Source organism: Zalophus californianus, chromosome 4 (assembly GCF_009762305.2).
Source record: "Zalophus californianus isolate mZalCal1 chromosome 4, mZalCal1.pri.v2, whole genome shotgun sequence".
In the NCBI taxonomy this organism is placed as follows: Eukaryota; Metazoa; Chordata; class Mammalia; order Carnivora; family Otariidae; genus Zalophus; species Zalophus californianus.
The window spans coordinates 46,538,439-46,560,873 of record NC_045598.1 but is presented as its reverse complement, the minus strand read 5'-3'; the positions used below and the strand labels follow the sequence as shown (position 1 = coordinate 46,560,873).

The 22,435-nt window shown below is 42.6% G+C and overlaps 2 protein-coding genes across 5 annotated transcripts in view; both read left to right on the top strand.

Annotated features, from left to right (window-relative positions):
• Window positions 1–22,435, top strand: part of DAB1 (DAB adaptor protein 1) — a 1,151,191-nt gene that overhangs the window by 468,211 nt on the left and 660,545 nt on the right. The window lies entirely within an intron of this gene.
• On the top strand, window positions 5,764–5,994 carry LOC113908471 (small nuclear ribonucleoprotein G-like). Its single transcript, XM_035727307.1, has one exon. It carries the CDS (start codon window positions 5,764–5,766, stop codon window positions 5,992–5,994), a length of 231 nt encoding a protein of 76 aa, XP_035583200.1.

The following is a 22,435-nucleotide window of genomic DNA, read 5'->3' as shown; positions in this document are numbered from 1 at the left end:
TTAAGTAAAGAACAAGAAATGGAGAGGAGAGTCCTCTTATCTTGATTGTCGTGGTTGAGGACCACTAGAAACCTGAGAGTAACTGGCCCTCAGCCCGAATCGCTCCCCCATCGGATCGAACTGCCCCTACCCTGCCCTTCCTGTTCTTCTTCATCATTTCCCCCCATGCTTTTCTTCCCCTTCTTTCTTTCTTTCCTCTTTACACTCTGTCCTCTCCCTTCCTCACCCTAATCTTTCCCAACAGACTTTAAGCCTCTGATGTGGTCAGCCTCTGGGGTTGAAGGTCACTGGGTGTTGCAGTGTCACAAGTAGAACCAGATGTGCTGGAAGGACTAGAGCCAGGGAGTCATCCGGGCTGAGCGTGACTGGGAAGGGGCATCCCCCCTCCACCTGCTGCTCAGGAGCCCTCTGGTCTCCCCTTGCAGACACAACAGCATCTCAGCTCCTGCTGCTCCTTGAACTTGGACTTGCTGCAACCCCTCCAGGGTGTGACTCTTCCTCATGGCCCTGGTTCATCCTCACCTTTCTGGCTGCTTCCTTTCACTTTTAGTTCCTGCTTCTAGCTACATCATGCCCTTCATAGCTCCTAGTTCAGATCCCCAACAAGGAATCTGACTGCCTGAGTTAGGGTTCTCCGGAGAAATAGAACCAATAGGATGTGCAGAGAGGTAGATAGACTAGGATATAGACACAGATAGGCTACAGATATAGACAGACAGGGCGTCTAGATATAGATCAGGTATTTATTCTATCTATAGATAGGGAATATAAATACATAGGATTTTAGATATGTATGATTTATTATAAGGAATTGACTCATATGCTTAGAGATGCTAAGTTTCAAGACGTACAGTCAGCACACTGGAAACATAGGGAGAGTTGATGTTTCAGTTCGAATCCAAAGGCAGGAAAACATCTGATGTCCCAGCTCTCGGCAGTCAGATGGAAGGACATTCCTCTTTCTCAGCCTTTTAGTTCCGTTCAGGCCTTCAGCTGATTGGATGAGGCCCACCTACATTATGAAGGACAATCTGCTTTACTCCGTTTATCAATTTAAAAGCTAAACTCATCCCAAAACATCCAGAAGAATGTTTGACCAACTATCTGGGCAACCCTATGGCCCACTCAAGTGGATAGGTAAAATTAACTATCACATTGCCCCAGGTCACCTCTCTGGTGTTCTCTCTCCATTCTTTCTTTCATTCCCTCCCACCTGGCTGCCTCACAGATAGTTGGTCTGGTCAGCCTTTAGATTAGCTGCCATTGGAGCAGGCATTCATCTGTATCCAGTCACCTGAGGCTGAGCGGTAAGTTGAAGGGACATGTTAGCTGCCACCCATGGCTGTTGCTTCAGGGAAGCAGTCTCCTTTAGAGAAGCTTGAGGTGGGATGATCAGATTATTAAGAGAAGCGCTACAGTCCAAAGACCCTGACACCAGTAAATGGGAGTTTGTGTGGCTAGCTGCCATGTTGGTGATGAAATCAGATATTTTAGTGAGCCACAGGGTCATGGTGGGCATTGTGGGTACAAAAGTAAAAGGACATGACCTCTGCATTCAAGGTTGTCGCAGAGGGTGGGAAAGGCAAGTCAAGGATCCCTGCAGCTCAGTAGACATAGAATGTTGGCTACAAGACCTCTTGGAGATCTAGTCCGACCCCCTCTATTTCCCAGGTCAAGAAATGGAAGCCCAGGGGTGCCTGGGTGGCTCAGTCGGTTAAGCGTCAGACTCCTGATTTGGACTCAGGTCACTATCTCAGTCGTGAGATCGGGCTCTGTGCTCAGTGCAGAGTTGGAGCCGAACTCAAGTCGGCTTGAGGAGTCTCTCTCCCTCTCCCTCTGCCCCTCCCCCGACTCACACCAAGCTCTAAATAAATAAATAAGTAAAATCTTAAAAAAAAAAAAAAAAAGAAAGGGAAGCCCAGAGAGGTTAACAGGCTTGCCTGGGGTCACACGGGTAATTATAGGTAGAAATTTAATTTCAGTTACCATGTGTTAAATATGCAATATGTGTAGGAGGTTAGCTTAAACCTTTTCACGTTTTTTATTTCATATAACCATTATTACAATGAAATAAGGTAGGCTTTATCCAGAGGAGAGACCTGAATTTCAGAGTGGTACATGGACGCCTTCCAAGTCACAAAAATAGGTAGGAGAGAAATGAAAAAAGGCTTTCTGTCATGTCAGTGTTGCAAACCAAGGCAGTGTCAGAAATTATAAGTAGGACTTCAAAATGTCTTTAAGAAAAGCATCCAATGCTCACCAATATGATACTTTGCTGCTCTTTGGGAGAACAAATATTTAATAGAAAAAGAGCAGCAGGAAGGACATTTTTGAGAGACTGGATGAGAAAGGAATGTTATAGAAACACAAAAAGGGAGGAGGGTGGACATCTTTGAGATGATCAATAATAAAGATGTTTTAATTAAAGACTTTTAAATATCCCAGGAAAAGATCCATTTTACAGGTGAATAGGATGATTTAGCAACAAAGAAGAGAGTGAAAGACTCAGATAGGGCAGTGAGGCAAGGCCTGATCAGTGTGCTGGTGAGACATTCTGTCTTTACTTTCCTTAACCTGAAAGACCTTGGCTTGACCAAAGAGCTATTTGAAATAGCGTGCATATTGATTTTCTCCCCAGGCTGGGTTTGTAATCTTCCCTGAAATAAGAGCATTCAGACTAGAATGAGTGCTGAGCTGCTAGGTTCTGCAAATAGGAAGGCTCCCTTGGTCAACTGAACAGAACACAGGCAGGATAACATCTCTGGTTATGGTACTTCTGGTTGTAGTTTTGGACTTCATTTCCCTCATCTCCTTCCCCTTCTATCCCACCTTCCCCTCCTCTACTTCCTCCCACCCTCCTGGATTTCTTGTGTTACGTTTCTTCCTTCCTTCCTTCCTTCCTTCCTTCCTTCCTTCCTTCCTTCCTTCCTTCCTTCCTTCCTTCCTTCCTTCCTTCCTTCCTTCCTTCCTTCCTTCCTTCCTTCCGAGAGCGCACATGAGTGTTGGTGGGGAGACAGAGAATCCTAAGCAGGCTTCACGCTCAGCACAGAGCCTGACGTGGGTCTCGATCCCATGACCCTGAGATCATGACCTGAGCCAAAATCAAGAGTTGGATGCTTAAGTGACTGTGCCACCCAGGCACCCCTCTTGCCCTTTAATTTTGATAGCAGAGTCTGTAGAGTAGGGATCATGACTCATATCGCCCTCTGGGTCAACAGGCCACTGAAATTAGGATGTAATAATATATGGAATGGAGGCTGTGCACATTTGGAAGTGTATGCCTAAGCCAGAAGGGGCAGGGGCTACTCAACTCCACCTAATTTTTGCCATACTTGACTAGGGACCTGGCGTTGCCAGGTCTCCCTACTTTTCAAAAGAACCTGGAAATCTGGATTTAACTTTTATGCAACACCCTGATTTTTAAATCTTAACAATTAATTCAATTCTTCAAATTCTTAAATGCAGGTAAGGACCCATTAGTTACCAACTTTTGGCCCCTAGCACATAATGTAAGAAGCATAGCTGAAATCATCACGTCTAGCTGTGTGACTTTGAGCATGCCTCTTAACCGATCTGAGCCTTAATTTTATTGATTATCAAACAGTACAGAAGATGGTGTATTAAGTGCCAGGCTTACTGTCTCATACCAAGTAGATACACCATAGATAATCATTCACTCCCTCTGTTCAATCCTCTGACCACAGTGTTTCAATCATGTATACATCTGATTCCAGAGAGGAATATTCAGTTTATTACAAGACCAGTGACTTCTGGAATATCAGCTTGCCTTTGTCCTGCAAATGATCAAATCACAAGAGCTTACAGTGTGTTCTTACCCTGTTTTGTTGAAAGCCATTTCCCCAAAATGCGTATTATGTGGGCGATGAGTCTCTGTTCATGCACAATTTCACATGAAAAGATTTGCCCTTTTCATTGTACGCATGGCTTGAATCGGCCAGCCTGCGTGAAAATATTTCCATTCATTAGCATGCCAAATGATGTCACTGGCCTGGAACTCGGGTGGATATTGAATGGACTTATAGACTCCTAGCACTCTAAGGATTCTTGGAGGAGACCATCTCGTCCACCCTTCCACGCAATGGCCCTTTTGATGCAGCTTAAAACAGCACTGGAAATTGGTGAGGGCTCACTATTCTGGGAAGCCGCCCCGGCCACTCTAGTTATTGAAAATCTCTTCCTTGTATCACATTTAAATCTGAATTCTAGTAACTTCTTCCCATTGGTTCAGATCTACCCTCTGGCAATACTGGGAGTAAGTTTAGTCATGGCACAACATGCTATGTTGTTAAATAATCATAATGGCAAGAACTTACATAACAATGTCAGGACTGTTCTTGACGTTAACATTCACAAAACTCTATAAATCAGGTAACGAAGCATTCCCATTTTCAGAGTGAGGAAATGTGAGGCACAAAGCAATTAAAGGATATGCCTAGGGTCTCACGGCTGATAAAAGAGAGAGGCAGGAAGGAAACCAGGGCGGTCTGTCCTCCAAGTGCTTGGGGTCTACCTCCTCCTGCCCCTCCGCAAAGGGAGACCAGCACCAAGGTTACTGCAGGACCGAGGACTCTGATGTCACCCAGAGCAGATTTATATCCTGTCTCTGCCACTTCCTCTCAGAGCAGACTTGGGCAACCTTCTTCACATCTCTGACCTTTAAATTAGAGGTATGCCACCTCTCAGTGGTCTTTGGAGTCAAATCTCTGTAAATTGTCTAGAGCAGAGCCTGGCTAGCAGTGGGCATGCAAAGGGTTTTTGTTGAGTAAACGGCACTTATCAAGACCCCAGACAGCACATCACCTGGTCTTTCATCTTTCCTTCCATGGCCAGCATTCCAAGAGCCCTCTTCATACTAACTGCTCACTCCTCTTTGGGCACTCTCCATTTTCCTCTGTCACTTTCAGTATGAAGGATATTTTGGGGTTGCCTTGCCTACCTCAGAATACAGTGGTATTCTCACTAGTTTAACAGCCCATTCCCATCACTGCCACTAAGACTGTGCAAATACACTTCTCTCTCAAGCATCTATTCTCCAGGTTCTACACTGGGAACTGAGGATAAATAAATGAATTAAAACAAGAACTCTGCTGTAAGGACCTAGGGTGGAATAGAATTGATGGTACAAAGAGTTATGGAAAGGGTAAAAAAGGAGTGTGAAGAAGGGAAGACCACTCTACCCAGGGCAGGTTGAGACATAGAACATTTTTGAACAAGGAAGGGAAGGGAAAGGAAAGAAGGGAAGAAAATGTATGGTTTAGAACCTTGGAAAAACCTACATGTCAAAAAACAAACCTTAAAATGATGACATAAACTCATGGTAGGATATCTAAAAGCTCTTAAAATGAGTTATAGGGAAATTCATAAATATGACAAAGACTCTAATATATAAAGGATAAGATTGGTAAATTTTACCACTTCAAAATTTCAAATGAATATATTACAAAAACAAAAACACAAAAAGCCAGTGTGTAGCAAAGGTTGCTGGTTATGAGATCACTCACACACTTGAAGATACTTCCATCACCTATAACAAAGGACAAGTATCTAGGGAAATGCTAAACCAGTAAGTAAAAGAAGAAACTATATAGAAAAATAAGGAAAGGAAATGCACAGGCAGTTCACATAAGAGTAATCATAAATGTTTGATAAACATATCTGCAACCTTAGTAATCAATTTGGGGAATTCAAGTTGAAATAAGAATGAGAAAGATAGGGCATCTTTGAGCTCGCCGAGTAGACACCATGAGCAAAGCTCACCCTCCCGAGTTGAAAAAATTTATGGACAAGAAATTGTCATTGAAATTAAATGGTGGCAGACATGTCCAAGGAATATTGCGGGGGTTTGATCCATTTATGAATCTTGTGATAGATGAATGTGTGGAGATGGCAGCTAGTGGGCAACAGAACAATATTAGAATGGTGGTAATACGAGGAAATAGTATCATCATGTTAGAAGCCTTGGAGCTAGTATAAACAACAGGTGTGTTCATCAGAAGAAATCAACTGCTTCCACATGTCCCCTCCATAGTACCTGTTTTACTACAATATAAAAATCAGGTCATGTGCATTGTCATATTGAACTTTTTTGTTAAATAAACTTTTATGATAGTCAGAAAAAAAAAGAATGAGAAAGATAATTTCTCATCTATCAGACTAGCAAACATTTAAAGGTATGACAAGATCAAAAGTTGGTGAAGGAATAAAGGAAAATTATTATGCTTATCATGAATTTCTGATGAAATATACATTGATAATATGCCTACAAAGAGTAGTTTGGCTCTCTGAGTGTATACATTCCCTATGACCGAGTAATTCTGACACACACACATGCATATGTACATACACTTCCAGACACACTCTAGAGAATATTGTGGACATGTGCACAAAGAGATATATACCAGAAAATTCACTGCAATTCTATTTATAATGGAAAAAAACTATAAACTCTCCACATGCCCATTATTTGAGGAATGGAGGACTTAAGAAGAACAAGTGAATGATGAGATCTGAAGCACATAATTTAAGTGAAAAAGTATGCAGGATTATATTTAGTATATGTTCAGTATGATTTCGTTCATGGAAATCTTTTTAAAAACCCACACAAATATTAAACAATACTATGTTGTTCATACCTAAACTGTGTTCAAAAAAAAAGACTGGAAAAGATACTTAATTCATGAAGTAGTAGCCACTAGAGAGGGAAGAGATGAAACTCACAAAGAGTGAGAGGGGACTTTAATTTTATCTGAAATGTTTGATCTTTTTATTAAAAAAAGATTTAAGGCAGTTGTGGCAAAATGTTAATAATTATCCATTATTGGTGGTGGTGGGCTCATAGATATTTGTTATAATTCATTATCACTTTTGCTACTTTTATAATTGTCTTCAAAATTTAAATACAATCCCAGGATAAGAGCTACTTTTAAAGTCTTGAATGCGTCATTTTGATGAGCGAGGGTGGGGTGCACGTCAGAGTTTCCCTGGGTTTCTTCCCTCAGAATGGCCCTAGGAAAATACAAGCTCCACCTCATAGAAAAGAAAAGTAGCACAACAATCCAAGTAATTTCTGATTATAAGGTTACAACCCTCCCAGGAACCAATCACATAATTTACTTTTTGCTAAAAATCAAATATAAATATGAAGCAAAAGAAAATTCTGTATTTGTGTATTCAGACTCATATATGTATTGTTTGTTGAACGTTTGAGGGGCACCTGGATGGTTCAGTCAGTTAAGCATCCAACTCTTTTTTTTTTTTAATCACATTTTCTTTTAAACATCCAACTCTTAATTTAGGCTGGGGTCATTGTCTCAGGGTCGTGAGATGGAGCCCCATGTTAGGCTCTGTGCTGAGCATGGAACCTGCTTCAGATTCGTTCTCTCTCTCCGTCTGCCCTTCCCCCTCCACTTCTGCTCTCTCTCACTAAAAAAAAAAAAAGAAAAAAGAAAAGAAAAGAAAAAAAATTTCAACAAACATTGGTGAGCACCTTCCCTGGGGGCAGGCACTGTGCTAGAAGGAAGGTACCCATAGATAAACAACTTTCTTGGGAGTACAGCACCAAAGTTGCATTTTACTGGGCACATACCCTTACTTCCAGATTTCTCCCTGATGTCACCTTCATAAGTATTCCCCACAAAAACACTGAGAAGGGGGTATTACTATCCCCAATCTATAAATTAATATATTGACAGTGAGCTAGCCCAAGGTCATCGTCAATTAGTGAGTGGCAGCATTTATTCTCAGACTCACGTTTTCTGACATGAGGTTCCACGTTGCTAGAGCAGACATTGGATGTTCCCAGAAAAGTGAGATTGAGATCTCTTTTGAGATGCACAGTATTCTGTAAAAATCAAAACTTTCCAACCTTTGCTTTTGTCCTTGAAACTGAGAAATAAAATTGTGAGTGGAACTAATAGTCTTTGGATGGCCGGCCTGCCTGCCATTTAGTTTGCGTTCCCACTGGGCAGGAACCATGTCATTGCCCATGGTTTGCTCTGTGCTGAGGGCATGGATGCTCAGATGGAGAGTGCCCTCAGAGCATGCCTTGCACCTGCCAGTGACAAATTGTCAACTGGGAGGTCTGTGAGCACCTAATTGGCTCTTGTTCCTTCAGAGGACACACACCCCTCATGCAGAGAGCCCAAGGAGCAAGGTGCTGAGGTGCATAAGATGTAAGATCCAGGCTCCCAATGCCACGGTTTCTTTTCAGCTTCCTTTGTGACTTTAGCCAGAGTGGGCTTTCTGATCCTTAAAACTCCTACATTTAAAAATGCCAGTTCTTAGATTACCAGTATATTGATGGGACTAAGTGAATAGAATGTTCTGGATAACAAAATAATTGTTGAACTTTTTTAGATGGTCTTTCTTGATCCCCAACGCCATCCTGTGAGGTACAAAGGAAAATTCCTAAAACCTCCATTTTGCAGAGGAGACTCTGAGAGGTTACCGAACACTCCAGTAAGCGGCTCTCTGGTCAGTGAGAGATATTTTCAGGCTAAAAAGTACATATGAGCTGTGACAGAGTATCTACCAGTTACTAGTCTAGCAGCCTTCCAAAGTTGCCAAGTGGTTTCCTCTTCTTTTTCTGGGTCAGGTGCGGCTCAGCCTGACACCTGCAGGCCCTGTTCACTTTCTCCAGACGGGAGTACCTGCACACACACACGCACACACACACACGCGCGTGCACACACGCGCGCGCACACACACACACAGGTGTAGCCGCGGGAGGACCTCTGGCAAGGTGCCCTGTGTGTTAAGGCCTCTCTTCACTCAGGACAGCATGAACAACTGGAGCCCTTGTAACCACTGAGTCCACATTGTGGAATGAGTTGTTTCTATGTCACCAATAAGTGATAGGTGCCCTGATAAATGCACATTCACATCCTCACGTATACAGTGGCACACAATACAAGCTCATAGCGATAGCGTACTTGGGGTGTTACCTCCCCACTGATGCTCCCCTGTCTCCACACCATCATGCTTGTGGCTCTCTCTGCCCGCATTGCCATCCTGCACCTTGTCTCATCCCACTACCCTCGTCTAAATCCTCCCGCTCCTTCACATTACTCCCCCAGAAAGCCTTTCTGGCCCTCCTGCGTCTAGATTCAGGCAGTCTCCCACATGCTCCCAGAGAGCCTCCTCTTTCTTCTGTGGTGTGTGGCTCATCACATGCATAATTAGGGTCATGGTCTGTGCTGGGGACAGAGCCGTGGGCCCGGGAGAGCCTGAGTTTCTCAAGAACACAGGCCTATGCGGGGAATCAGGTTCCTGCCCTCAGGGCGGTCCTACCAGCCCCCTCCCTCACATCAGGCATGGACGGCCCTGCTCATGTCAGCATCTCAGGAGGATGGTGTCGAGCCCAGGGCAGCCGTGTGGTCCCCTCCCCTCATATCCCACTGATGCCAGCCAGAGTTAGGGTGACTTCACTGGTTTTTCATTAGCCTCTATCCTGTCGATCCTGCATTTTGATCGAAAACAATTTTCCCTAGATTCATTGTTAATGTTGTTCATAAAATACCATCTATTTTATATTTTTTATTTTATATCCCACCACCTACTTGTTTCCACACCTGTACAATAAGAGAGCTGGAGAATATAAATCTCTAAGGTTCTTCCCAGGCTAATGTTCTGAGTCTGTGGAATGTCCCCTTAGTGGGTTGAGGAGCCAGAAGAAATATCCCCCGTTTTAAGTGGGGGGGATATCGTCTGAGAGCCATAGAAGCAGCCTAAATGAAGACTATTTACTGTATACTGAAGATTCCAGTTTACTTATTTTTCTTCCCTTCCAATCTGCTCCAGGTGGTTGAACCTCCACCCCCATGGGCCTCATAAAGGATTAGTGCTCCTGCAGAGATCCCATACATATTACTTGATGAAAGGTGTTACACGGGGAAGTTAGCAGTGATTAGAATCTGTTTGGCTTCACTTCATCTTATTGCAGATTATATTTGTACATTAACTTCATAATTCCCTGATTACCAAGGAGTTCAACTGAGGTTCTCAGTCTCCTCCATCCTCATTAGCCTTGTCCAGCTGCGCTCGTGCCAGGCTGAACCATCATGACAGTGTCTCACTCAGCAGCAGGAGTGAGAATGATGCGTTCTGGGAACCCTGTCTCTGTTGCTGTAAACTATTTGTCTACCATGCGGATTTGCACAGACCTAGCCAATGCCGGGTCCCAGAAGCAGTCTGCTTTCACCTCCCCCTTATCTGAGAAGTGGCTGTGCATTATTCAGTAAATGGCACCATCTGAGGAATTGACATCACTTCTTCATGAAACAGAATTTAAATTTAGACATTCTGAGAGGCAACATAGCACAGTGGTTGGGGTACACATCGTTGGGACAAGCAAGCTATGTTTTAAGCTAGTGGGTAACTTTGTTAGAGTTACTTAAGCTTTCAAAGCCTCAGATGACTTATCTATAAAGTCAGAATAATAATAGGGCCCACTCATAGGAACATTATGAGGATAAAATGAAATATATATAAAGTGTGTATCAGTATATGTGAGTTTTCATTATTGTTAATATTAAATAGTATCTTTCTGTGAAAGAACAGCAGAGAGGCAAGAGAAAGAAGGTTTATCTTATGAATAAGGAAATAAAGCTAGGCGAGGAGAAGTGACTTCATCGCCTCCTTATCAAGCACTTACCATGGGCCAGTCCCTCAACATCAAAAATCCGATGTCCAACACCAGTCTCTGCCCCTCAGACAGTAACAAGTAGCTCTTAACTACTGTGGAATCAGAGAAGCCTTCCCAGAGGAAGTGTTGGCTGAATTGTCTTGATGAATCATCCTTTAATACCCCACCTCACTCCTTAAAACCACACCTAACATCATCTCCTCCATGAAGCCCTCCTTCATTCCCTTCTCCCTGTCCAGTGCATAATTGATCATTTTCTCCTCTATTTAATTTGCACTTGGTCTGCGTTCACACATTTGAATATAAAGTGCACATAAAAACTGGAGATTTTTAAATTCTTTATCGGTTGTTTCTATCACTAGCACATAGCCTGGTGTCTAGGACATAACAAAGGCAATCATAATTGCTGACCGAATCTCTAACGTGCTTCCTGTGCATAGGAACTGCTCTAAGTACTATATTTATATCAACTTGACCTCCTGGCAACTCAGTGAAGGTGCTAAGACTCAGTGCTAAGACTTAGTGATTTGCCCTAAATTGCTCAACAGCCAGGATTTGGATCCAACCTTTGATCCTAACCATTACGCAATAATCTCCGCAGAGGTTTGCTGAAATGGACACAGTAATGGTCATCAAGTGCTAGGCGCTTTACGTGCCTTCTCATGTAATTTTCACAATACTATCCTGAGCCTCCTATTATAAATGTGTAAGCTGAGGCCTAGCATGTTTATGTACCTTGCCCAAGGATGCATGGCTGATAAGTGACTGGAGCTGAAATCCGAGCCTGTGGCTAGAGCCTGAAATCTTATCTACGGCCCTAATATTCCCTAAAGTGTGATGTGGGAATCGGGACTACTATGAGAGGATATTTTTATGTGATTCATGGTTTATTTTAAGAGTTACGTGTCTGTTTTAATGTGCACCACAAATAGTATGACTAGACCCTTAGCCCCATGGTTTTATTGGTGTAAGTGCTGAACAGGAGCCTAGAGTGCCTATGTAGGTACTAGAGTGTGTCATCTGTAAAATTAAGTGACTGGTAATGCAGTTAGATTATGGGTGTGAGAGGCTGGTGCATAGATGGCTGAAGTTTGGGAAGCTCTGTATTATGATTCCCTGCCTCCCCAACATATGGAAGGGACAGTGACAGAGACATGAGAAAACTCCAGAGTGTGAAAATAGCAAAGGTGCGAAGTCAAGAAAACACTTATTAAGTTTCACACAGGGTATTGTCTGGATTTGTCTGCCTGGAACTTTGAACTTTATTCTATAGAAAATGGAGAGCCTTCAGTGATTTAGGACCAGAGGTGAACATGACATTGTCTATTAATATTCGTCTCTTAAAGTCATTGTGTGTTTATTATCCATCTGAATTTATAATAGCTTAACAATATATCTATGTGTAAATACCAATGAATAAACACTCACAAATATGCATTTGCTGCTAACCCCCTAAACACAGTGCTCAGAGACACTGCTATAAAATCCAAACCATGATGATGTAAACCTTGATGTGCATGTGGGATGCAGGGCCCACCTCTACCCTGCACCTATGCATTTTACAAATTAGGGCATTCTCCTCCTTATTTAGAGTTGCTTCTAACTGCCAAGAGTGGCAGTCTTGCATCTTTCTGTATTTGAAATTGTAATACTAATTGAACAATTCATTGAACCCAATGGCTTTAAAAAAATCAATAATTGCCTCCCGTTATTGATATAGTGGAAACGCATGGAAGAAATTATCCAGTATAGAAATAAGCCAGTTAAAATAAATAATTCAATAAGCTGCCTGACGATCTATTCAAATTTTGAACTTGAATGATGAAGTGGAGTTTTTTAAGTATAAATAATGAAAGAAATATACTCAGTGCTGCCAGGGTGTGGACTAAAGCTATGGGCAGCCAAGATGCCAGTTCCTGGCATTTACCCCATTCCTCATGGTTTTGTGGTCAATAAATAGGTTGTTGGCTGTAAGGTGTCCACGTGGGGAGTGTGTATGAATACTGGCTCCAAATTAGTATGGTTAGTATTTGAGATCAGAGCATGGCAGTACTAATATGTTCCTCAAATATATCTAGTAATTTACAAAGCACTTTTATATCTAGCCACATGTAGCTATGAGCCTCCTCAATATTTTGCAAATGGTAAAACTAAGGGCTAGTAACATGAATTGACAGTATGTAGTCCTATTGCTAGTCCATACAAGAACTTAAATTATAACACAGGTTTTTAAATTTTTGTCCATTGCTCCATTTACTAGTATTACTAACTTTGACTTTTTATTCCTTCCTACATTCAAAGGAATATGCAGAACTCAGGTGACTGTTTTCTGTCCAAGGACCCTCCAATTAAAAAAGGATCTGTTGTTTGGTTGAGATCACATGGCCCAAACAGATTAGAGCTAGGATTTGAACATGGCTCTTCGGACTCCCGGTTCAGGGCATCTTTTTTTATACTCTTGGCAGTTAGAAGCAACTTCTAACTCTTCAGCTTTTAGTGTATCCCTTCCCAAGGCAAGAAGGTGAGGTAACCGGGGAGAACACAATCCCTGGCTGAGAACCAGAGGTGTTTCGAAGCAGAGCCTGGGACCTGGGACTGAGGAGGACTTTCAGCCAGATACTTTGGGTGACCTGCTTCCAAATCATCAGGGATGGAGGCAGATGGGTGCAGATGCTGGTAGCTGACAGAAACCTAGGTCCTGATGTCATGAAGATAAAAATCGTAACAGGACTCTGAGGGGAAAATAAAATGGAATGATAGGATTCCCCTTCCGATCACATCACAGGCCTTGTCTGCAAGCAAGAAAGAAAAAAACAGCACAAGGGGTAGTCCAGTGTGAGCTGCAGTTCAGGACACTCAGAGAGCCTTTCACTCATTTTTCTTGTCCACAATTGCATCCCATATGTACAAGCTGAAACTAAATATAGCGCTTAGGTTGTACGAGGCATTGCTCTGAGTGATTAGGAATATTAACTCAATCCTCACGATAACCTGTGGGTAGACACTTTTACTATAACTGTTTAACAGACAAGGAAATTAGGACATAGAGCTTTTATTCATTCATTCATTTTGGAGCCGACTCCATGCCCAACACGGTGCTTGAACACATGACCTCGTGATCTAGAGTTAGGAAAATTGGGGACATAGAAAGAGTAAGTGGCTCATGCAAGGAATCACAGTGGGCAAACAAGGATTCGTTGGAATGTAGGCCCAGAGGCTCTAGAACCCATATTCTAAGATGCCATGCTACCCGCTGATCCTCAGTAGTCTGTGCTTGCCACTTGAGATCTGGTCTCCACCCTTGCACATGGCACCGTGCCACCAAACTCGGGAGGGGGGTGCTGCATCAACGGGTCCCCTGGCCTTCTGGCTTCTGGTCAGGTTTCGCCAATGAAAAGCACCAGCAGGCAATCAGATGGAAGGAGATGGGTTAGAGCAGTTAGTCTCCTGGCTCCCTCCCTGCCAAGGCCACAGTTTCCTCTACTTGAGGCCGTACCTCCTATTGAAAAGCCCTCTCCAATAGCTACCACACCTATCACTATCTTCCTCCTGATTCTGAGTCATGCTTCTTCCACTTGGCCCCTCAGGCTTGAGGGTGGTATGGTCTCTGCCACTGTCGTGAGCCTGAGTGCTTCACCATCCCCTGTAAGGGTTCCCCTTAACCATATCCATACCTATATAAATGGTCTCCTCTTTACACTTCCCTCAATTTACTGCATGTGAATGAACCATGCTGGACCCCTGACTATTTTGGTTTTTTGATTTTTTGGTTTTTTTTGGTTTTTGTTTCTATTATGTTCAGTTAGCCTGTATAGTACATAATTGGTTTTTGATGTAGTGTTCAGTGACTCATTAGTTAAGTATAATACCCAGTGCTCACCACAGCCCATGCCCTCCTCACTACCCCTCACCTTGTTACCCCTTCCCCCACTCTCCACCTCTCTGAAACCCCCAGATTGTTTCTTTGAACTAAACCAACCAGTTGTTTCATTCTTCATAGGAAATCTAAACTCAAGCATCTGACTACCTGTTTCTTGCACAAGGTTAGCCCTCAATAAATATGTGTTGGATAGAGAAAAGGAAGGGAGAAGGAAGGAGGGAGAGGTGGGGGGAAGGACAGAAAGTCGGGGAGGGCAGAATTAAAGGCCCCATAGATAAAGTTAGAACACCAGTCCACCACACTTCACCTGGATGAGTCATTTCCTTTCCTTACAAATAACCATAACTTGGGTCACAAAGCTCTATGGCATGTTATTCTACTTTTAGCATATATGCTAGTATGCCCACTTTACAGTTCATAATACTGATCCTCAGAGAGGCGAAATAATTTGTGTTTAGTTCACATGTCAATGAAGTATCAGAGCCTGGACTTAGCCCAGAAATTTTGATTTCAAATCGAATCCATTTTCCTCTCTCAAGGTGCAATTTCTGAGAATTGGGTTTCTCCCTCGTGACAATGACCCAGATCTTCAGGAAGTCAGACCCACCTTGGGGAAACATCTGCCTCTTCCCCACGGCTTTGGTCATAATGGGAATTTGACTTAGGGTCCTTCCCATCACCACTGAGTTCTGCCTCTTTGGGTTTTCTCCTTTCTCTCGGGCTCGCCCGAGCACCACTCTTAACTGAACCTCTGGAGGGGGACAAAAACAATTCAGATGCTGAGAAACACATTGGTTCTGTCTGGTTCCTTCCATCTCAGTCTTCCAAGGTAGCCTGAGAACCATTTTTATAAGCAGCATCCAGCGATCGATGTAGAAAGGTACTAGCACTTTTCCGATAGCTCCCTTTGAAAAATGTAAGTCTTTTTTTAAAAACTTAGATACTGATATTTGTACAGATGGGTGGCATTTGAATGTATCACCGTGAAGTCCCCTGAGGACTTGGAAGGTCCATCTGAGAAATGTTTATTTGAGAATCAAAAAGGCCATCACTTCTCCACATCCTGTTGATTTCATTCTCCTGGAAGTACATCTATCCTGGGCCCAGACAGCGCCTTTGAAGTCGACTGGAAATCCCGGTTGTTAAGAAGCCACATTTTTTTTCTGATAGAGGGAAAATTTATGTCTTTAAATATTTAATATTCTAAACAAGTGGCCAAAAAATGAATAGTAGAAGCAGCTATTTATGTGAACAAAGGTTTAAGACATAAGATTGGTTGGGTTATTTTGGACTAAACCAAGGAGTGGCTTCATTTTTTGTAGAAAGTCTCAAATCAGGAATTTCCTAACAAAGAGGGAAATAACCAGAAGGAGAGCACCTCTAGCCTAAAAGACTACATTCCCTCTTTCGTCTCCTCCACTCCACAGCATGCTTCTTTCAAGAGAAGTAGTTTGTCTTTGCTTGGTTTCCTGTCCTTACGTCTAATGTACTATCTAACATGTAGTCAGGACTTCTTAAGTCATTACTGAATGATTAACTCACTGGTTAAATGAATGGTTCATAAAGTCTCTTATTTTTTTCATCGAATCCTCAAAATTCCAGTAAGTTGAGCAGGGGCAGGAATTATTCTTACTCTTCTTTTATAGATGTAGAATTTGAGACCCTGATACATACTGGGTCTTGCCCAAAGTCACATAGCAAAGTAACAGCAGAGCTGGGAGTAAAATCTTGGTCTTCAAATGAAAAGGTTGGTAGTCTTTCTAATTCCCTGACCTGGTCTCCCTTCTTATCCTTTGTTTTTTAGCTTTCACGTGGTCTCCGGACTTAGACTTTGGAATGGAAATGGCATTTGGAAACTGAAAGAATGAAAACAAAGCTATTCCTCGGTAGAAACCATGAAATCCCCAAATGAAATGGGAGGCACTGAATTCCCTGATACAGAGATCAATGTAGTAGAAGAGAAGTGAATGACAGATATGAAATTAATGGCATTTAAATTTATGCAGTTACAATAGAAAACAATTCTTCTGGAATGCCTTCCTGAGCCTTTGATACGTAGTGGTAATTAAAAGAGCTCCTTTAAATCATTTATTATAATTATGTTTTAAATGATCCAGTCCTGAATGTAGCCGGCATTTTGTTGTTTACTGGTAACTGGTGACATTTGGAATTGACTAGACATTTGCAATAACTTGACTACTTTTCATATATAGAGAACAGAACTGCCTCTTGCAACTGAATCGGAAAAGCATACCAGATCCCCAGTGGACCCCTCGCTTTCCACTCTGCCTCAGTGATCTGATACACTCCCTGGGCAAAAAGAATCAGCAAGAGTTAAACAAAGGTAGGACTGAAGATCAGGCACATTTTGTGACTTTCAAAGGCAAAAGGTTTTATGAAAAAGTGGAGAACTGATTACATGCTTTAGTTGCAAGATTTGAACCTCTGCAGGTCCAGGCTGATTGTGAGTGAAATTTGCAGAGTTGGCTAAAACTGTGTGCTAATGGTGTAAGGTTAGAAAGTCAATCCACATTCCAGCCATTTTTCTCCCCATATTAGCTATCTGGTATCTTTACTTAAGGCTTTCTGGCTTACAGGCAAAGAAATTGAGGCTCAGAGAGGTTGAGAGGTTTGTCTAAGACCACATAGCTCATGTGGAGTTGGTGGGGGGAGAAATTTTGGCTCTGAGTTAGATGCTTTCTTTCACCAGCTGTGCCCCGCAGGGTTGTTCTTATTCTTGGACAGTGTTTTGCAAGCAATACCGCAGTGTGGTACTTGTTGTAAAAGTGTACCCCCATTTGAATGGTGAGTTTCAGAGCAGTAAGGTGGCATTTGCCCAAGGCCACACTTTGAGTGGCAAGGATAGGACTTTGATCCAAGCTCTTGAGTCCAAGTTTAGGACTCTTTGGATTAAAGCACGGCTTCCTGGCTTAGAGAAGTCAGGTAAGTATATGGCCTCGATCATTCGGGGGCTGGATGAAGGTCGGTGGGAAGTCACTCCTTCCAGATATAAGGGATGCATCTCAAGGATGCTCACATTTTCTGAACTCTTAAGATGATTTCTGGATCTTTCATGTTTACTTCCCTTTCCTGAGCCGCTTCTTCCCAAAGCGAGTATGGTTTCTCCAATATGCCACACCCTCTGTTTGCTGTCTCCCCTGTCCCACTCCCCACTTCCTCCTCCTCACCGTCTCAGCTTTTCTTCTCCTTTGGACTCTAATCCACTTCTGGAAGAGCATGGATTTCTTCTGAGTTAGCGTTTGGCAAATGACTCAATCTCTCTGAGCCTCGGGTTCTTCATTATAAAGGAGTATCTCCAAATTGCTAATATTGAAGTAGGAAATTGAGGGTAGATCCCCTAACCTATTTATATTTGTACCCTTGGAGCCCAATTTGACCCCTCTACATAGTAAATAAGTGACCAAACCCTGTAAGGATTAGATGAGATAAACCACGTAACTGGCCTAGCACAGGTCTTAGCACATCTTAGGTGCATGATTCATTCTTTCATCTTTGGAAAATCCCCTGAGGGCCTACAGCATGCCAGGAGTCATTAGGCAAATTGCATATAATATTGAATAACACAGCTCAAGATTCCTGTCCTCTTGGAACTTGGGTTCTGGAAGAACAAGACAGACAATAAGTAATAAACACACCAAACAAGTAAAGCGGGTAGTAAAAACTGTTGAAAATTTTTCGAAAAAGAGCTGAGAAATGGGGATCAGGAGAGAGGTTGGGGGAACAGGTTGCAATTTTAAATAGGTGGTCTTGGGCAGCCTTTATGGAAAAAGTAACATGAGTTCCATACTTCATTTCCTCATCTTCATCCTTTCTTCTCTCCCTGTCTTCTTCCTCAACCCCAATTCCTCCTATGCAGTGCCCCACTCACTGACAAGATGAGAACATCCTGGAGAATGGAGGCCCTTAGTCCTCTTGTCCTTCCTGTAGAACTGGCCACGTAATCTGCAAGGCCTGATGCAAGAGGAAAATCAGGCCCCTTGTTCAAAAATCATTATAGATCTCATCATGGCAACAGCAGAATGTGACACTGAGTGCAGGGCCCTTCTGCAAAGGGCACGTAGTGGCTGTTCATGGCCTACAGAGATCTGCCATGTCACCACCAGAATTGCATTGACTCAGGCCCAGCCTCTCCTCCCTCTGGCTATGGCCCGTGAGGCAGCCTTGCCACCTGCTTTCCCCTGTGCCCATCCTGGCCCGGGAGGCAGCCCCATTTCTCACCGTCCTCCATGGGCTGACCCTGGCCTCTTCTACAGCCCCGCGTGGGTGGACCCGATGGATTGTTTTTTTGTTTTTGTTTTTTTTTCCAGGCCCCGCTATTTCACCTTTATTCTTGAAGGATATTTTAGCTGTATACAGAATTCTGTTTTAAAAGAGTTTATTTTTTCTCTTTTAGCACTTGAAAAATATTAGTCCATTGACTTCTGACCTCCATAGTTTATGATGGAAATCCACAAAACTTCAAATTATCATAGCCCTGTAGAGAATCTGTTGGTTTTCCTTGGATGCTTTCAAATTGTTCTCTTTCTCTTTGATTTTTAGTAGATTGACTGTGATGTGTCTTGACATAGTTCTCTTCATATTTATTTATTTATTTATTTTTAATAATTTTTATTGTTATGTTAATCACCATACATTACATCATTAGTTTTTGATGTAGTGTTCCATGATTCATTGTTTGTGCATAACACCCAGTGCTCCACGCAGAACGTGCCCTCCTTAATACCCATCACCAGGCTAACCCATCCCCCCACCCCCCTCCCCTCTAGAACCCTCAGTTTGTTTTTCAGAGTCCATCGTCTCTCATGGTTTGTCTCCCCCTCCGACTTACTCCCCTTCATTCTTTCCCTCCTGCTATCTTCTTCTTCTTTTTTTTTTCTTAACATATATTGCATTATTTGTTTCAGAAGTACAGATCCATGATTCATCAGTCTTGTACAATGCACAGCGCCCACCATAGCACATACCCTCCCCAATGTCTATCACCCAGCCACCCCATCCCTCCCACCCCCCACCACTCCAGCAACCCTCAGTTTGTTTCCTGAGATTAAGAATTCCTCATATCAGTGAGGTCATATGATACATGTCTTTCTCTGATTGACTTATTTCACTCAGCATAACACCCTCCAGTTCCATCCACGTCGTTGCAAATGGCAAGATCTCATTCCTTTTGATGGCCGCATAATATTCCATTGTGTATATATACCACTTCTTCTTTATCCATTCATCTGTCGATGGACATCTTGGCTCTTTCCACAGTTAGGGTATTGTGGACATTGCTGCTATAAACATTGGAGAGCACATACCCCTTCGGATCCCTACATTTGTATCTTTGGGGTAAATACCCAGTAGTGCAATTGCTGGATCATATGGTAGCTCTATTTTCAACTGTTTGAGGAACCTCCATATTGTTTTCCAGAGTGGTTGCACCAGCTTGAATTCCTACCAACAGTGTAGGAGGGTTCCCCTTTCTCCACATCCCCGCCAACATCTGTTGTTTCCTAACTTGTTAATTTTAGCCATTCTGACGGGTGTGAGGTGGTATCTCATGGAGGTTTTGATTTGGATTTCCCTGATGCCCGGCGATGTTGAGCAATTTTTGATGTGTCTGTTGGCCATTTGGATGTCTTCTTTGGAAAAATGTCTGTTCATGTCTTCTGCCCATTTCTGGATTGGATTATTTGTTCTTTGGGTGTTGAGTTTGATAAGTTCTTTATAGATTTTGGATACTAGCCCTTTATCTGATATGTCATTTGCAAATATTTTCTCCCATTCTGTCGGTTGTCTTTTGGTTGTTTCTTTTGCTGTGCAAAAGCTTTTTATCTTGGTGAAATCCCAAGAGTTCATTTTTGCCCTTGCTTCGCTTGCCTTTGGCGATGTTTCTAGGAAGAAGTTGCTGCGGCTGAGGTCGAAGAGGTTGCTGCCTGTGTTCTCCTTTAGGATGTTGATGGACTCCTGTCTCATGTTTAGGTCTTTCAACCATTTGGAGTCTATTTTTGTGTGTGGTGTAAGGAAATGGTCCAGTTTCATTCTTCTGCATGTGGCTGTCCAATTTTCCCAACACCATTTGTTGAAGAGACTGTCTTTTTTCCATTGGACATTCTTTCCTGCTTTGTCAAAGATGAGCTGACCCTAGAGTTGAGGGTCCATTTCTGGGCTCTCGATTCTGTTCCATTGATCTATGTGTCTGTTTTTGTGCCAGCACCATACTGTCTTGATGATGAAAGCTTTGTAATAGAGCTGGAAGTCCGGAATTGTGATGCTGCCAGCTTTGCTTTTCTTTTTCAATATTCCTCTGGCTATTCGGGGTCTCTTCTGGTTCCATACAAATTTTAGGATTATTTGTTCCATTTCTTTGAAAAAGGTGGATGGTATTTTGATGGGGATTGCATTGAATGTGTAGATTGCTCTAGGTAGCACTGACATCTTCACAATGTTGGTTCTCCCAATCCATGAGCATGGAACGGTTTTCCATTTCTTTGTGTCTTCTTCAATGTCTTTCATGAGTATTTTATAGTTTTCTGAGTACAGATCCTTTGCCTCTTTGGTTAAATTTATTCCTAGGTATCTTATGGTTTTGGGTGCAATTTTAAATGGAAATGACTCCTTGATTTGACTCTCTTCGGTCTTGTTGTTGGTGTATAGGAATGCCACTGATTTCTGTGCATTGATTTTATATCCTGCCGCTTGACTGAATTCCTGTATGAGTTCTAGCAGTTTTGGGGTGGAGTCTTTTGGGTTTTCCACATACAGTATCATATCATCTGCAAAGAGTGAGAGTTTGACTCCCTCTTTGCCGATTTGGATGCCTTTGATTTCTTTTTGTTGTCTGATTGCTGTGGCTAGGACTTCTAATACTATGTTGAATAGCAGTGGTGAGAGTGGACATCCTTGCCGCGTTCCTGACCTTAGGGGAAAAGCTCTCAGCTTTTCCCCATTGAGAATGATATTCGCTGTAGGTTTTTCATAGATGGCTTTTATGATATTGAGGTATGTACCCTCTATGCCTATACTCTGAAGAGTTTTGATCAAGAAAGGATGCTGTACTTTGTCAAATGCTTTTTCTGCATCTATTGAGAGGATCATATGATTCTTGTTCTTTCTTTTGTTAATGTATTGTATCATGGTGACTGATTGCGGATGTTGAACCAGCCTTGCAGCCCAGGGATAAATCCCACTTGGTCATGGTGAATAATCCTTTTAATGTACTGTTGGACCCTATTGGCTAGTATTTTGGTGAGAATTTTTGCATCCATGTTCATCAAGGATATTGGTCTGTAATTCTCATTTTTGATGGGGTCTTTGTCTGGTTTTGGGATCAAGGTAATGGTGGCCTCATAAAATGAGTTTGGAAGTTTTCCTTCCATTTCTATTTTTTGGAACAGTTTCAGAATAGGTATTAATTCTTCTATAAATGTTTGGTAGAATTCCCCTGGGAAGCCATCTGGCCCTGGACCCGATGGATTGTTAAAGCCAGTAGCTGTCCTTAGGAATCAGTAAACCTTCCTGCCCGGGCCATTTATTTTTTTCCAGATTTAATAGCAAGGGAACATAAGTAGGTGGAGGACTTCAGGATTTATTTCCTTCTGATAATCCGAGCACTCTCTCCAGGAGGTGCCATTTACCTGATAAATTGTACCAGTCAGTCTCAGTGCTGATGAGCCTTCAACATGCTCAGGCTGCTGCCCCGTCCCAACACTGCTCTATCTATTTCTGCCCTGCCTAGCCCACAACACTAGATTAACAGAGTCGTCTTAAAGGAGCCCAACCCTTCAGCTTACTCTTTTCCTCTACCACCCTTGGCCCACCCTGCATCTCACGGGCGTGGAGATGGAAGCTTGAGAGCTGACCTGATTCGTACAACATCCCACAGT